This window comes from Lathyrus oleraceus, chromosome 3 (assembly GCF_024323335.1).
Source record: "Lathyrus oleraceus cultivar Zhongwan6 chromosome 3, CAAS_Psat_ZW6_1.0, whole genome shotgun sequence".
NCBI classification, from domain to species: Eukaryota; Viridiplantae; Streptophyta; class Magnoliopsida; order Fabales; family Fabaceae; genus Lathyrus; species Lathyrus oleraceus.
This window is the reverse complement of record NC_066581.1, coordinates 336,826,953-336,843,630: the sequence shown is the minus strand read 5'-3', so window position 1 is coordinate 336,843,630 and position 16,678 is coordinate 336,826,953. Positions and strand designations below refer to the sequence as shown.

The 16,678-nt window shown below is 34.3% G+C and overlaps 1 protein-coding gene across 4 annotated transcripts; it reads right to left on the bottom strand.

Moving 5' to 3' along the window:
- Window positions 1–1,545: 1,545 nt before the first annotated feature.
- On the bottom strand, window positions 1,546–15,597 carry LOC127127516 (uncharacterized). Of its 4 annotated transcripts, none has more exons than XM_051056714.1 (5): window positions 15,320–15,597; window positions 12,063–14,740; window positions 11,377–11,953; window positions 1,838–1,986; window positions 1,553–1,718 (listed from the first exon to the last, which is right to left on the bottom strand). In XM_051056714.1, exons 2-5 carry the CDS (start codon window positions 12,681–12,683, stop codon window positions 1,626–1,628), a joined length of 1,440 nt encoding a protein of 479 aa, XP_050912671.1. In that variant the 5' UTR covers window positions 12,684–14,740; window positions 15,320–15,597; the 3' UTR covers window positions 1,553–1,625. The 4 variants fall into 4 exon arrangements, with proteins under 4 accessions (XP_050912672.1, XP_050912671.1, XP_050912669.1 ...); XM_051056712.1 differs by having other exon boundaries at window positions 12,063–14,725; XM_051056715.1 differs by lacking the exon at window positions 1,838–1,986 and having other exon boundaries at window positions 1,546–1,718; window positions 11,228–11,953; window positions 12,063–14,725.
- Window positions 15,598–16,678: the final 1,081 nt, after the last annotated feature.

The following is a 16,678-nucleotide window of genomic DNA, read 5'->3' as shown; positions in this document are numbered from 1 at the left end:
ATAATCATCTAAACGGTCTCTTAATGGAAAGATCAGGTATGCGTGAAACCGAATGGAATAACTAAGATAGAGATAATCAACCATTATCTAAATCAATCGATTAACCACTATAATCCTTGATATCGTTACGTCTAATAATGTTTTAACACAATAAGAGAATAAGCAAAATATTACTAGATTTGTGTGAGATTAATAGTGTTATTAGTGTTTTTGTGTTGCTAAATTTTGTATATTGTTATCAAGAAATGAGAAGATTGATAGTGTTATTAGTGTTCTTGTTTTGTTAAATTTTGATGAAAAAATACTCTGGTTATAAATTGCAGAACGTATTGAACTGAATGACAATCAGATGACACTAAGGATTTTAAGGGAAGTTGTTAAGGATATAGAAAATAAATTTATTCTATTTGCTGAGAGGAGTTTTGAGCAAGAATATCATAAAGAAGACATTGGCTTAGTTAGTTCCGGTTGTTTGATTTGCCTCATTTGGAGAGGGATTATCTATCTTGCCAACGTTGGAAATTCGCGTTAAGTACTTGGTTCAATTGAGGCGAATGGTTTATCTCAGAAATTATGCGTGACTCAATTGGTTAGACATCATAGTTGCGAAAATCCGGATATTAGAAATGAACTCCACGCAATGCATCCAGGTGATAACACTGTATGTCAATTTACTGAAGTGCATCCTGTTCTTAATTATCATGCGAACAAAGATCCATCCTGGACCGTTAAAGGCTTAATCGAGACAAGCAGATGTATAGGATATGCATTTATGAAGAGAGAATTGAATAAATCTTCTTTTCTCTGTCTCTCTTGTTTACCAAGTTAGCTTATGAATTTTAAGGTTTCATAAATCATCTAGATAGAATATTGGGAAGTGATTATCATTAAATAAAACACATACTACTAATTCAATCAGAACACTTAACCAAAAGATTTGTTGATTCAAACAAAACCAAAATCAGTAACAATATACATCTCTGCAACAAAATGGGGGAAACTGAATCTCACATATCTTGCTAGCCTTCATGCTCTTATATCCCAACATATCAAGAAAGGAGAACATAAAGAAACTTGATAAAAGGAATAGTAAAAGAGTAGGAAATGCCAACTACATGGTATTTCTTTAGTACAATGTATATATTGTAATTTCCTTGACCCAGCTCTCATGCTCCATTATTTGAACTTAGAAGCATTTCCTGTGCACTTTTGATGGCCTAGATTCATCATATTCTGCCTTTGCAATCCAACGATTATTTCAAGGTTCTTCTGTGATTTGGTCTCTCAATTCTTCGATGATGGTAATCAATTTGAAAACATCTCAAGTCTCATCGAAATACAAGATCCAAAGTTCATCTGTGATGCTATAGTCAAAGATAATAATGCCAAGATTTGAAATTTCAAATTTTCGACAAAAAAGAAATGTGAGAACTCTCAAGGTCGTGTCTGTCAGTGACTTACGTCTTGTAAAGGCACAAGAGAATTTTTTGAATTACAAAGGCAAAACCACACACTTAAAACCTTTGAGAAACCTCCCTTATTTTGTTAAAACCACCTGAAAAAAAATGAAACAACCACAAAATAGTATGCCTGAAAATGTTGTCTGTTAGAAATAAAATTAATTCTTATTTCTCCTCCTTAACTTCAGTTAACAAGTGAGCTAAACCATTTGTTAGAGCAGATGTAGAAGTCAATGCAGCCATCAATATGCTAAGACACTGCAACAAAACAGCAACATAAAACAAAACAGAAAATGCTAAATAATCACCAAGTAAACCAATACTAGAAGTACAAAAAGGTGAAGATGAAAAATCCATAAAGTTTTAGTCAATCTTACCTCCTTAAGGCCAATGGTGACAACCTCTTCCTTCAAGTCATCAAGAGAAGTTTCCGAACTGTCAATTAAATTTAAAGATGAAATCGGAGACGATTGTGCAACGATCAAGTCATCGGTAGCCACATACATTTTCAATTCCTTCACATAACCTTCTCGGCTTCCTCTCCATGCTTTGAAATTATCGAGTAGAAACATATTTTTACAGTTTTTCTCATCTTTCCTATATTCATCACTAATGAAAAATATGACATTCCTCAGTTTTTACCAATGAAGGGTTTTATTTTTACTGTCAGTCAATAAAAGGCATGTAGAATAGGTCTCAAATGTAATGTTCATTCTGTTTCCATAATTTTAGCTAGCTGAATTGTTTCCTTAGTTTTAGGAGTATTCTGTTCCAATTCTGTTTTGTAAAGGCTATTTAAAAGCCTAGTTTCTAATTAATAAAGTATCAAAGTATTTCCTTTGCATTGTCAATAATTGGTATCAGAGCTTAGGTTAAGAGTCTGACTTCGAAAACACATAAAAGAGTGAAGAGAGATGACGAAGGAAGGGCAAAACCTACTGAGCATTCCAAAATTTGACGGCGATTACGATCACTGGAGTATGTTGATGGAAAATCTACTTCAATCAAAAGAGTGGTGGCATCTCATTGATCCAGGTTACAGTGAAATTCGCAGCCATCGACAAGAGCATTTTGAAGACAATCCTTCAGAAGGAGACTGCTCAACAACTATGGGATTCAATGAAGAGGAAGTATCAAGGGAGTAAAAGGGTGCAGAGATCACAACTGCAAGCTCTTCGAAGGGAGTTTGAGGTCTTGGAAATGAAGGAAGATGAGACGGTCACAGAATACTTTGCACGGGTAATGTTGGTTGCAAACAACATGCGTAACAATGGAGAGGCCATGCAAGACATCAAGATTGTGGAAAAGATACTGCGAACTCTCACCGAGAGATTCAATTACATTGTAGTATCTATTGAAGAGGCAAATGACATAGATTGCCTAACTGTTGATGAGCTACAAAGCTCATTGGCCGTACATGAACAAAAGTTTCGAAGGAAGGAAATAGAAGAAGAGCAAGTATTAAAGGTGACATATGAAGAGAGAAACACCCGAGGCAGAGGCAGAGGCATGGCTGGAAGCGGTCGAGGCATGGCTGGAAGCGGTCGAGGCAGAGGTCGAGGGAGACAACCCACCAACAGAGCATTGATTGAATGCTATCGATGTCACAGGATAGGACACTATCAGTATGAGTGTCCTGAGTGGGATAGAAAAGCAAACTTTGTAGAGTTTGATAATGATGAGGAGCTTCTACTCATGGCTTACGTAGAAAAATACAAAGCTACTAGAGATGAAATTTGGTTTCTTGATTCAGGGTGTAGCAACCACATGAGTGGTAATCGAGAATGGTTTTCAGAATTGAATGAAAGTTTCAAACAAACTGTAAAGCTGGGTAATGATAGTCGTATTGCTGTCATGGGAAAAGGAAGTGTGCGGATGCAAGTCAATGGAATTGTTCAGGTAATATCAAACGTGTATTACATTCCTGAATTAAAGAATAACCTACTTAGTATAGGTCAACTACAGGAAAAGGGGTTAACAGTGCTAATCCAAAATGGTACATGCAAGGTGTATCATGAAAGAAAGGGAGTGATTATGCACTCAGACATGAGTGGGAATAGGATGTTCTACTTTCTAGCTGGTATGGTTTCAAAAGCTCCAAGGTGTATGCAGATTCAGTCCATGGATGAGTCACACTTGTGGCACTGTCGATTTGGGCATTTAAGCTACAAAGGTTTACATGCCTTAGCACACAAAGGAATGGTGGAAGGGCTACCGACCACCATTACAGCTCCGCAGAAATTGTGCTCAAATTGTTTGGTAGGTAAACAACACCGGGAGAACATCCCAAAGAAGAGCTTATGGAAATCAACACATAAACTGCAGCTGATACACTCAGATATATGTGGTCCGATTACGCCGACATCGAACAGCAACAAAAGGTACATATTGAGTTTTATTGATGATTTCTCACGAAAGACATGGATATTCTTTCTAAACCAGAAATCAGAAGCATTTGTCATGTTCAAAAGTTTTAAAGCATGTGTGGAAAAGGAGGCTGGAGCAAGCATTCAATGCCTTAGAACAGATAGGGGTGGTGAATTCACTTCAAACGAATTTACAGAATTTTGCAAAGAGCATGGGATTAACAGACAACTCACATCAGCATATACGCCTCAGCAAAACGGTGTTGCTGAGCGCAAAAATCGAACAATCATGAACATGGTTCGATCCATGCTGGTTGAGAAGAATATGCCAAAAGAGTATTGGGCAGAAGCAGCAAACTGGTGCATTCATATCCTAAATAGATGTCCAACAGCAGCCTTGGATGACAAAACTCCACAAGAAGCTTGGAATGGCATTAAACCAAAGGTAGACTACTTTCGAATTTTTGGTTGCTTAGCACATGTACACATTCCAGATCAAAGAAGAAGCAAGTTAGAGGACAAAAGCAGAGCACATGTTTTCCTTGGAGTAAGCAAAGAGTCCAAAGCATATAGACTCATTGATCCGACCACAAAGAAAATCTGCATAAGTCGTGATGTCGTATTTGAGGAAAATGTAGGTTGGGACTGGAAGAGAAGCAAGGATGAAGAAAGCTTGGATGTCTTGGAGTACAGTGACAACGATAAAAAGGAAGAAAGTGACGGGGCTGAACCGGAAGAAGTGGACAATTCATTAAACTCATGTGATGAAATCAATCCAAACTCTCAAACAGAAAGGCCAAAAAGACAACATAAAACACCAGATTGGATGTCAGAATATACTTCAGGGGAGGGACTCTCTGAAGAAGAAGAAGTTGTAATGATGATGATATCAGAGGATGATCCAGTGACCTACCATGAGGCTGTAAAAAGTAAGAAATGGAGAGATGCAATGGAGAAAGAAATTGACTCCATAGAAAGGAATAACACATGGAGTATATGTAATTTGCCGAAAGGTGTCAAACCAATCGGAGTCAAATGGGTGTACAAGACAAAACTAAATGAAATTGGAGAGATAGAAAAATGCAAAGCAAGGTTAGTTGCTAAAGGATATGCACAACAATACGGAATTGACTATACAGAGGTATTCGCTCCAGTTGCTCGGCTGGATACAATCAGGCTCATCCTAGCAACTGCGGCACAAAATAAATGGGAGGTGTTTCAGTTAGATGTGAAAAGTGCTTTTCTTCAAGGAGATCTCGAAGAAGAGGTATACGTACAACAACCTTTGGGTTTCGAGAAACAGGGTGAAGAGGATAAGGTGTATAAGCTCAACAAAGCGTTGTATGGACTCAAACAGGCACCAAGAGCATGGTACAGTCGGATCGAAGCATACTTTTCTCGTGAAGGATTTAAACGGTGCTTCTGCGAACATACACTCTTTACAAAAGCAAAGGAGGGTGGTAAGCTTTTAATTGTGAGTCTTTATGTAGATGATTTGATTTATACTGGAAATGATAAAATTTTGTGTGAAAATTTTAAAAACTCAATGATGTGTGAGTTTGATATGTCCGACTTGGGTAAAATGAGGTACTTCTTGGGAGTTGAAGTAATTCAAAATAAGAATGGAATTTTCATATGCCAGCGAAAATATGCTCGAGAAGTGTTAGCTCGGTTTGGAATGGAGAATAGTAATGCAGTGGGAAATCCTATTGTGCCAGGGACAAGGCTTTGCAAGGATGAAGAAGGAAAAAAAGTTGATTCAACAATGTTTAAGCAAGTCGTTGGCAGCCTTATGTACTTAACAGCAACACGACCAGATATAATGTATGCGGTGAGTCTCATTAGCAGGTTTATGTCGTCTCCAACAGAGACACATTGGAGTGCAGCAAAGAGGATTCTTCGATATCTTAAAGGAACACTGGAGCTGGGAATATTGTACAGGAATGAAGGAATGACTAATTTAATTGCATACACAGATAGTGATTTTGCAGGGGATCTCAATGACAGGAAGAGTACATCTGGATTCGTGTTCTTGCTTGGGAAGGGAGCTATCTCTTGGTCTTCGAAAAATAACCCGTTGTAACCTTGTCCACAACGGAGGCCGAATATATAGCTGCTGCATCTTGTGCTTGTCAATGCATTTGGCTGAGAAAACTGCTTGAAAATCTCGGTCATATGGTAGAGGGAAGCAGTGTAATAAATTGTGATAATAGCTCAACTATACAGCTTTCAAAAAATTCAGTGTTTCATGGAAAGAGTAAACATATAGATGTGAAGTTTCACTTCCTAAGGGACTTGGTGAGCGATGGAACGGTAATGTTGAAGCATTGTAGAACACATGAGCAGATAGCAGATCTTATGACAAAGCCGATAAAGATGGAGCAGTTCTTAAAGCTTCGAGACATGCTAGGAATGGTTGAAGCACCAGAAGTAAACTAAATGCTACTGCATTTTAGTTTAAAGGAGGGATTGAAGGGTTTTATTTTTACTGTCAGTCAATAAAAGGCCTGTAGAATAGGTCTCAAATGTAATGTTCATTCTGTTTCCATAATTTTAGCTAGCTGAATTGTTTCCTTAGTTTTAGGAGTATTCTGTTCCAATTCTGTTTTGTAAAGGCTATTTAAAAGCCTAGTTTCTAATGAATAAAGTATCGAAGTATTTCCTTTGCATTGTCAATAACCAAATGGGTCATTTCGACAAGAAGAATTTATTCTTGATCGCTGATTGTTTTCCTTTACTCCAAGAACTCAATCTCTGTAATCCCTGGCTTACTAGTGACACAAATTTTATGGTAGATCATAAGGATCCATTATTAGCACTTCCCAATCTCCGCAAGATTAACCTATCTGGTAATTACATCGGTGACCCAGACCAATTTGCTAACTTTCTCCGCCATAACCACAAGCTTCTTCAAGAGATCATGCTGAGTTTGGGGAATTTGGGAAATATGACTGTACTAGTCCTCTAATATATTTATAGTTTTTTTTTTACAGAAATCATATATTTATAGTTGAATTACAGTTTTCTTATCAATTTGGTTGTTCTTGCAAAGTTTTTGTTTTGTATGTATATATATATATATTCTCCCATATATTTTCACTACATAAATTCTGATATAAACATCATAAAGACTTTGTACCCAATATATGCACTAAGTCTAGCCTTCTCACACCTAATGAAACAGATAATAAGGAGTAATGTATAAACAGAGTGAATGAATTGAGAGAAACAAGTTACTTCATAACAATAGCTGCAACAGCATTCAAAGTCCAATGTACTTGATAGAAACAAGTTACTTCGTAACAATAGCTGCAACATCTAGACTTTGCATGATATTGCAATTTTGTTCTTGTTTCATTTCGACAAGGAGTTGTTCTTGATCGCTGATTTTTTTCCTTTACTAGAAGAACTAAATCTCAGTTATCCTTGGGTTAGTAGTAACCAAGATTTTATGGTAGATCGTAATGATCCATTATTGGCACTTCCCCACCTACGCAAGCTTAACCTATCCGGTAATTATATCACTGACCAATTTATTAAGTTTCTGTGCCAGAGCTGCAAGCTTCTTCATGAGATCATGATCAAGGACAGGATTTCAAGGTAATGTGGGGAATTTGGGAAAAATGGGAAATAGGATAGTAGTGATACAATATATTTGTAGTTGAATTACACTTTTCTTCTCAATTTAGTTGTTATTTATCCAATTTTCAGTTTTTATTTTTTGGATGCAATGTTTTGTTTTGTATATATATTCTTTTAATTGAACTTCTTCTGCATACATTTGATTATGCATACATTTGATTCTTCTGCATACATTTGATGAAGATTAGTTTATTTTGGTCATTTGACTCTTAGCATGTTTTTTGAATTTTGAGTTATATTTCAACCCCAAAAATTCTGATAGGAAAATGGATAGTAGCAATCATTATGAAAAAGAGGTACTAGTTGTTGGGAATGGGGGAAGAAGATAGAGTTGAATATGTCTATCAAAGTTGAATAATTTGATATATTGTGATTAAGAATATATAAGTGTTAATCACTTTAAATAGAGTATTCTGATCTAATGAGCCTTGTTAGACGATAGTATCGATCTAAAAGGGGTTGAATAGATCAATTTTTGAAGTTTAGCGTTTTTTAAAAATGTTTTCAACGGTTGCGGAAGCACCCTAGATTATAATCGTCTAAACGGTCTGTTAATGGAAAGATCGGGTATGCGTGAAACCGAATGGAATAACTAAGCTAGAGATAATCAACCACTATCTAAATCAATCGATTAACCACTACAATCCTTGATATCGTTACGTCTAATAATGTTTTAACACAATAAGAGAACAAGCAAAATATTACTAGATTTGTGTGAGATTAATAGTGTTATTAATGTTCTTGTGTTGCTAAATTTTGTATATTGTTATCAAGAAATGAGAAGATTGATAGTGTTATTAGTGTTCTTGTTTTGTTAAATTTTGATGAAAAAATACTCTGGTTATAAATTGTAGAACGTATTGAACTGAATGACAATCAGATGACACTAAGGATTTTAAGGGAAGTTGTTGAGGATATGGAAAATAGATTTATTCTATTTGCTGAGAGGAGTTTTGAGCAAGAATATCATAAAGAAGACATTGGCTTAGTTAGTTCCGGTTGTTTGATTTGCCTCATTTGGAGAGGGATTATCTATCTTGCCAACGTTGGAAATTCGTGTTAAGTACTTGGTTCAATTGAGGCTAATGGTTTATCTCAGAAATTATGCGTGACTCAATTGGTTAGACATCATAGTTGCGAAAATCCGGATATTAGAAATGAATTCCACGCAATGCATCCAGGTGATAACACTGTATGTCAATTTACTGAAGTGCATCCTGTTCTTAATTATCATGCGAACAAAGATCCATCCTGGACCGTTAAAGGCTTAATCGAGACAACAGATGTATAGGATATGCTTACATGAAGAAGGCATTGTTTACTATGGCAAGATCATTCGTAATCCCAATGCGAGAACAGGTGATATTTGGAAGGCCTTTGCTGACCTCTGAACAAGATGTTTATTCAAAAGTGCTTAAAGACACTGACAACTTCATTATATTTGGATCCAGTGGATTTTGGAAATTAATCACAAACGATTATGCTGCTGAAATTGTTAACAGCAGTCCTCGGGATGATATCGCGAAAATACTAGCAGTAATTGCTATAGAGAAGGGGGCTAGGAAAAAGAAAACTAAGTATAGCAACATTGTTGAGATTTCTAAGGGAGAACACGTTGATGGCTGTTGGGGTGTGCAACCACAGAGATCTAGGCATGTCTATCACAATGATATCACTGTGATAGTTGTCTTTTTCGACAATAAGCCAAGCAGTGTGAAGCCTGAGATCAGTTGTTATACATGCAGTGATTTTCCCGATACACCTTTGGAGTTTAAGCATTTCTATAATAATAATAATAATAATATGAATGTATGATATTGAAAATATACAATTTGTTCATTTACTCAGTTTCGTTGTAACTGTGACAATGTTTATAATCTTTGTTGCCTCTATTAAATAAATAATGATTTTTCTGGAGATGATTAGTTTTATTAGATGCAATTTGACATATATAACACTCATTGTCATAAAACAAATTGAAATAAATTTGATATGCTGTGCTTGGTTCTCGGAAGGGTGTTGTGTGTGTGAAGCAAATGGCATTGTGTGTGTGGAGCAAATGGTGTTGTGTGTGTGAAAATTTGGATATTAAAAAAGAACTGCATACATGGTGTTCAAATGATAAATGAGTTTGCTGCTAGAATTGTTAAACACCGGTCCACGAGATAATATTCCTAATCTAAAGGACATGTTTGAGAGCCTCTCGCTAGGTAGAAGACAGATTTGGTGGTTTTTTCCTGAAACAGTGCATTACTAACATTTTAAGTTGTTGGTAAATTCTCCATGGCTTTGGTTTAGTCAAATGCAAAAATGGAAGATCATTGTCGGGTCGAGGTTTGCAATGATACAACTTTTATTGGAGTTTATGATACAACTAAAAAGGCGATATCAACAATTACATCAAAATGATGATAATATTTGCTTCAAAAGTTTTGAACCATGCAGTGTTAAAGGCTTAAGCAAGGTTTTCTTTTAACTTTCATTTTACCTTCTTGTATAAGTAACCATCCAACAAAATATGTAAACATTGCATAGTTATATTTATACCAAGGTGTTTATTTATATAATATGTTATATATTTCAATTTCTATGATTTACTTCTAAGCTACTCATCGGTTGTTGACTTGGTAGACAAGCAGATGTATAGGATATGCATATATATATGAAGAGAGAATTGAATAAATCTTCTTTTCTCTGTCTCTCTTGTTTACCAAGTTAGCTTATGAATTTTAAGGTTTCATAAATCATCAAGATAGAATATTGGGAAGTGATTATCATTCATACTACTAACTCAATCAGAACACTTAACCAAAAGATTTGTTGATTCAAACAAAACCAAAATCAGTAACAATACACATCTCTGCAACAAAATGGGGGAAACTGAATCTCACATATAATGGGGGAAACTGAATCTCACATATCTTGCTCGTCTTCATGCTCTTATATCCCAACATATCAAGAAAGGAGAACATAAAGAAACTTGATAAAAGGAATAGTAAAAGAGTAGGAAATGCCAACTACATGGTATTTCTTTAGTATAATGTATATATTGTAATTTCCTTGATCCAGCTCTCATGCTCCATTATTTGAACTTAGAAGCATTTCCTGTGCACTTTTTTGATGGCCTAGATTCATCATATTCTGCCTTTGCAATTCAACGATGTTTAAGTGAAGACTTTTATTTCAAGGTTCTTCTGTGATTTGGTCTCTCAATTCTACGATGATGGTAATCAATTTGAAAACATCTCAAGTCTCATCGAAATACAAGATCCAAAGTTCATGTGTGATGCTATAGTCAAAGATAATAATGCCAAGATTTGAAATTTCAAAATTTTGACAAAAAAGATATGTGAGAACTCTCAAGATCGTGTCTGTCAGTGACCTACGTCTTGTAAAGGCACAAGAGAATTTTTTGAATTACAAAGGCAAAACCACACGCTTAAAACCTTTGAGAAACCTCCCTTATTTTGTTAAAACCCCCTGAAAAAATGAAACAACCACAAAATAGTATGCCTGAAAATGTTGTCTGTTAGAAGTAAAATTAATTCTTATTTCTCCTCCTTAACTTCAGTTAACAAGTGAGCTAAACCATTTGTTAGAGCAGATGTAGAAGTCAATGCAGCCATCAATATGCCAAGACACTGCAACAAAACAGCAACATCAAATAAAATAGCAAATGCTAAATAATCACCAAATAAACCAAGACTAGAAGAACAAAAAGGTGAAGATGAAAAATACATAAGTTTTAGTCAATCTTACCTCCTTAAGGCCAATGGTGACAACCTCTTCCTTCAAGTCATCAAGAGAAGTTTCCGAACTGTCAATTAAATTTAAAGATGAAATTGGAGACGATTGTGCAACGATCAAGTCATCAGTAGCCACATACATTTTCAATTCCTTCACATAACCTTCTCGGCTTCCTCTCCATGCTTTGAAATTATCGAGTAGAAACATATTTTTACAGTTTTTCTCATCTTTCCTAGATTCATCACTTATGAAAAATTGATTATCAATAATACTGTCTTTGAAACTTTTGCCATCATAATAACAATAATACTCCATATCCGGCTGAAGAGGTAATATCTTATTGCTTAGTTTGAATTGCGATGCAACCTGAGGATCAACAAGCCTTGTCTTGGCTTTTGTTGACTTAAAATACTTGTTTTCTTCTAAAACAGCAATGCTCTTGTACAATTTATCAATACTTCCCAAAGAACAATTTTCTCTTATCTTACTTACAACTCCTCCCAAGGGAAATGGGAGAAAAGTTAATAGCATATCAACAAAATCTTCTTCCCCTTGAGCATACAATACCTTGCCATCTGATTTTCTTATAACTAGCTTTACACTTATCTGGATATCAGCATTATCTTCAACATCATAGTTCAAAATCTTTGACGACTCTTCAACGGATGGTTCATTTCGCAAAAACGTATCTGTTAAAGGTGACTTGGAAATCAAAGCGCACTTCAAAAGATCCAGCACCTATATATACAAAATACAAATCAATAGAGCATGAAAGTCTGCAGTATTTGTGTAGGGCACACAACAAAAAACTATGATTTCGTGAATACAAAAATAAATAAATATAAACCTTTTCCTTAGTGACTTCAAACGTCATTTCCTTTAAGGAACTTGTGGTTTTTATTCCACAGTTTTGAAGTAAACCAAAGCTTGTAACATGCTTGGAGTTTGGCATGACGATCAAATCATCGGTAATAACAAAAGAAGCACTACTTGTAACAAATCCTTTGTGGAAATGTTTGAGGGAAACTAAATGAGTCAAAGGATTCCCACCTGCACAATTAGTATCAGAGGAAGTATATAAACCATTACCGCAGCAGTTATCATCAACTATAGTACATAAGAAGTACGTAGCCGGCGGAGTATCGTCAATGTTAAGTGTGAGAGAGTTGCAATAATCTTCTGACGAGTTTATTGGTTGCAATAACATTTTTTTATGTGTCTTTGTTAAGAAATATCTTTTGCTAAGATCGGACACACTTTGATAGAGTGAGTTAAGACAGCCAACTTTGACAGGTCCCATGTTTGAATCCTTCTGAATAAGTCTTGCAATGGTTCCTAATGGTAATGTTAAGAAGCTACATAGAACATCAACAAAGTCTTTTCCTGCTTCAGCAAATACAACTTTGTCTGTTTCTGTGTCTACGAGAAGCTTCAACAACACTGGCTCATCTGTTTTGTCATTAGCCATGGAAGAGAGAAGTTGGGAGTTTGAAATTTAAAACGCTGATAAAAATGTTTCTTTTGACAGTTCCAAGCAATGCTGATACGATGGGTGGCACAATGGATTTTAACAACGTTTTTAATGTCAATTCTTGTGCAATTGGTATTTGAGTTCTTGGAAAAATAAAATGATAGTGATCACTTATGGCTTGCCTTAAATTGCATTTGGAAGACCATAATTTATTTATTTTTGACTCAATGTTGGGAGTGAGGGTACTTGTGCATTTAACATTTCCCCATTCAGATAAATAGTGACTTTTTTTAAGGCAAATATGAATATATAAATAAATAAAGGTGTCAAAAAGGATTACAAGTGGCACAAGTTAGATCTAAAAATTGGTGAAAGTTTGAGTTCTGCTGAAAAAAAAATCATCATAGCAAGGAGTTTATGCCAAGGGTGTCTACCTCGCAAAATAAGTGAGGTTGCCAGGAGATTAACGTCTCGCAATTCGTCGCTGCTGCATGTTGGAGTGGGGTATTTTTGTTAAATGATGTAATTTATTTCGAGTTAGTTTCCTTTGCATTTAAGTTTTATGTGAGTTTACGTTTGAATTTGAATTTGAATTGAATTTGGATTGAATTTGGATGAATATATAAGTCCAAATGAATTGCACATGTAACAAAATTTTGCATTTTTGAGAAAGTTCAAAGTTAGTTACTATTTCATTCTTTCTTTTTATATGCAACTGCTCTTTATCTTCTTCATCTTTTTGTGCATTGTTAATGGAGGTTTATTGTTGAAGTCCAACAATTGGTATCTAGAGCTGTGCATTGTTAATGGAGGTTCATTGTTGAACTCCAACAATTGGTATCTAGAGCTCTGTTTTGATTTATAGGGAAACACTAGTGTAGCGAGGTATGTGATTGATTTCGTTTTAGAAATTCGTGTCGAATTGAAATTTGAAATCAAAGAGAATTGCAAATCTCGATTCTCAGGGTTTGGGAAACACGAGTGTTGGTGAGAACTGAGTGATTTGCACAAGAGCAAAGATGAACGACGAAAACAGTAGCTTGAACACAAAGTTTCTAGTATTCAACGGAAAGAACCGGAATCGATGGTCGATTCAGATGTCTGTGTTGTTTATATCTATTTGTAAAAAAAAACTCAATCACTTCCATGTAACTTGTACCAACAAATCATTCATTAAACAAAACTATATCTATATGTAAGTTTTTTTCAATCTCTTTCATTTTGTCATTATTTTCTTGATTCTTTTTCTCTTCAACCATTTGTATTTGGCGTTTTTGTAGATTTTTCTCTTCAACCATTTGCATTTGATGTTCTTGTAGATTTAACTTCAACCATTTTTTCAAAAAATTATGCATCAAATTGTTAGATGTGATCAATTGACTCTTTTTCATGCTGCGAGGTGTTGGTCAATATCTCCATGTTCAACATATAATAAGTTAAACAATTATATATTAAAATATTAATTTAAAAAGTGTTTGAATCACTTAAATTCAAATATTAGAAAATAACAAATGAAAAAACTATAAAAACTTGAAGTAAACATGTAAGGTATAAAAAACTATAAAAACATATGGAGCAGAATATGAAAGCCACCAATAAAAATATATATTAAATACTCGAGAGATCAAATAAAAAAAATATTGTCTAAATGAAGTATAAACAGTTTTGTGTATCTACTTCACTTCAGAAATTCAATGTTGACTTTTACTCCACATGTGAAAGAACACTTCTACTCCACATGTGAAAGAACACTTCCAAGTTGGTTAGTATTGCCATGTTATCGCCAGGTGCTCTAACACAGTTTTATTAACACTCGGTATGAAAGCATACAAGTTGTAAGTGGAGGTAATCAAAGTCAAAAACTACTTATAAATGATTTTCAAAACACATTGAAAGGTAATAGGGTTGTAAATTCCAAGAGATAGAATAAGAGACAAATTTAAGGTTCCTTTCTTATCGAAACTTACCTCCCGTCTGTTACCACCATCACCGTCGTCGAAATCACCATGGATTCACAGGTTTCACTATATCTCCATTTCCTGTTTTATTGTCTTCTATTACAATTGATAATAAGAAAAATGTATTTTATCACGCAAAGTGTCATCACTCTTTAATTTAATTAACACATGACATTCACTTATAGTACAATGCAATGGACTTGCTCCAAGCACAAGTTTTTGCATATTCAAGTGTTTTTCTTGCTTTTAATCCTACCATCTAAATGTTTTTTCATTATAAACTTGAGTTTAGGAATAAAAACTTTTATCAGTATTTTGTCAAAAAAAGTGAGTACATAACTAGCATAATAAACCATGCAGAGGGAGCTCACTTAATCATCTACAAGAAATGAATACCATATCTAAAGTGTAGAAAGTCACACACCTTTAAATTAAATTGTTAGAGCCTATTATGCACCAATAACTACTGCACAACATCACTTAATATCACATACTGCAATACTTTCTAGAAAATAACTATTAACTATTGCACCAATAACTATTGCACCCAAAACAATGAAGCAACTGATATTCAAGTTCAACACTATAGGTTAATTTCCATTCAAGCAAACAATGAAACTCTAAATTCAATCTTACATTCAAGCAATATAGAGAGAGGTATGGAAAAATACTAACCGATTTGTGTCAAACTTGCAAATGAATATATCATCCATAAAGATGTAGTCAGATTCTAAGAAGATGAACTAGGCGTTTGTCGGTGAACCGTCGAGCCATTACGAGCGAAGAAGGGGAAGATTCGCGCGAATAGGTTTCGGGTGTTTGGGTGAGAGTTGTGCGGTTCTGGATTCTGGTGAAATTCCTTCGTCGTGCTTTGCGTTTTGGAGAGGTTAAAGGTTGTGAAAATGGGTTATTCCTTCGTCGTGCTGTGCGTTTTGGAGAGGTTAAAGGTTGTGAAAATGGGTTATTTATGTTTATATAAATTGATATTTTAATTGAGAATATAATAGAGATTTCATATAGCTAATTTTTTTTTTTTGGATTCTAAAGTTTATACTCTACTTTAATGGAACATAAAATAATTTTCAATTTTACATCCAACTTTTAAAAATAGGGTATATACGTTTAAAACTTATAATAAGATTTTATTCATAAAATTGCTAGCGTAAAGTTATCCTCAATTTTGTTTATAGATCGATAAATTGATACATTTATCCTATAATTTGCATCATCTATATATCATAGCATAGTATAATGTCTAAAATATCAATCAGAATAAAATTTTGATTTTATAGAGAAAATGATTGAATCGTTTCTCAATTACGCATAAAGTTAGTGGGCAAAAAAATTTGAGATCGAGCTTGCAGCTATCAGTTTTATTAATCTACCATTCGCATAGTGTAATCTGACGCGTTCGTTATATCTTTTCTGTCCCGTTTACGTTTACATTGTGATCAGCTTGAACCTTTTCAATTGGACATTTATTATTCTAAAATTCGATCTTTATTTCACGTAGATCATTTTTACGCGTTTCATTTTATTTATTTTAATTCATTTTATTTTTGTTTTTTCGTCAAGATGTACTGAAAAATAAATAGGATTAACTATGTATTTATTTTGGTTTGATTGTGTTTATTTAAAATTGTTTGAATTTTATTTATTTTAAATAATTTAAACTTATTTTACACTAAAAATACTTAAAGATGCTAAGCATTGTTTTTCTAAAACCTAATTCTCTCTCTCTCTCTCTCTCTCTCTCTCTCTCTCTCTATATATATATATATATATATATATATATATATATATATATATATATATATATATATATATATATATATATATATAATGAGAAGACGGGGCCAACTCACTTTTTATTAGTTGATTTTCAAAATTAATAAAAAAAAAGATAAAGAATGAAATGGGACTTTCTGAAGGAAAAAATCTCAGAAATATTTTTCATTTTTTCTCTCATCTTCTCGCCTCAACCTATTTTCCACTTTCTCTCCAACTCACCCCATCACCAACCACGCTCAATCA

Bases quoted from the DNA above. Each gene is read 5' to 3' on its own strand.
- LOC127127516 (XM_051056715.1), bottom strand. From the start codon at position 12,683: ATGGCTAATGACAAAACAGATGAGCCAGTGTTGTTGAAGCTTCTCGTA. The intron at 11,954-12,062 runs GTTTATATTTAT...TTGTATATATAG, and splicing joins TTGAAGTCACTAAGGAAAAG to GTGCTGGATCTTTTGAAGTG. The intron at 1,719-11,227 runs GTAAGATTGACT...GTTTTGTTGCAG, and splicing joins TCACCATTGGCCTTAAGGAG to TGTCTTAGCATATTGATGGC.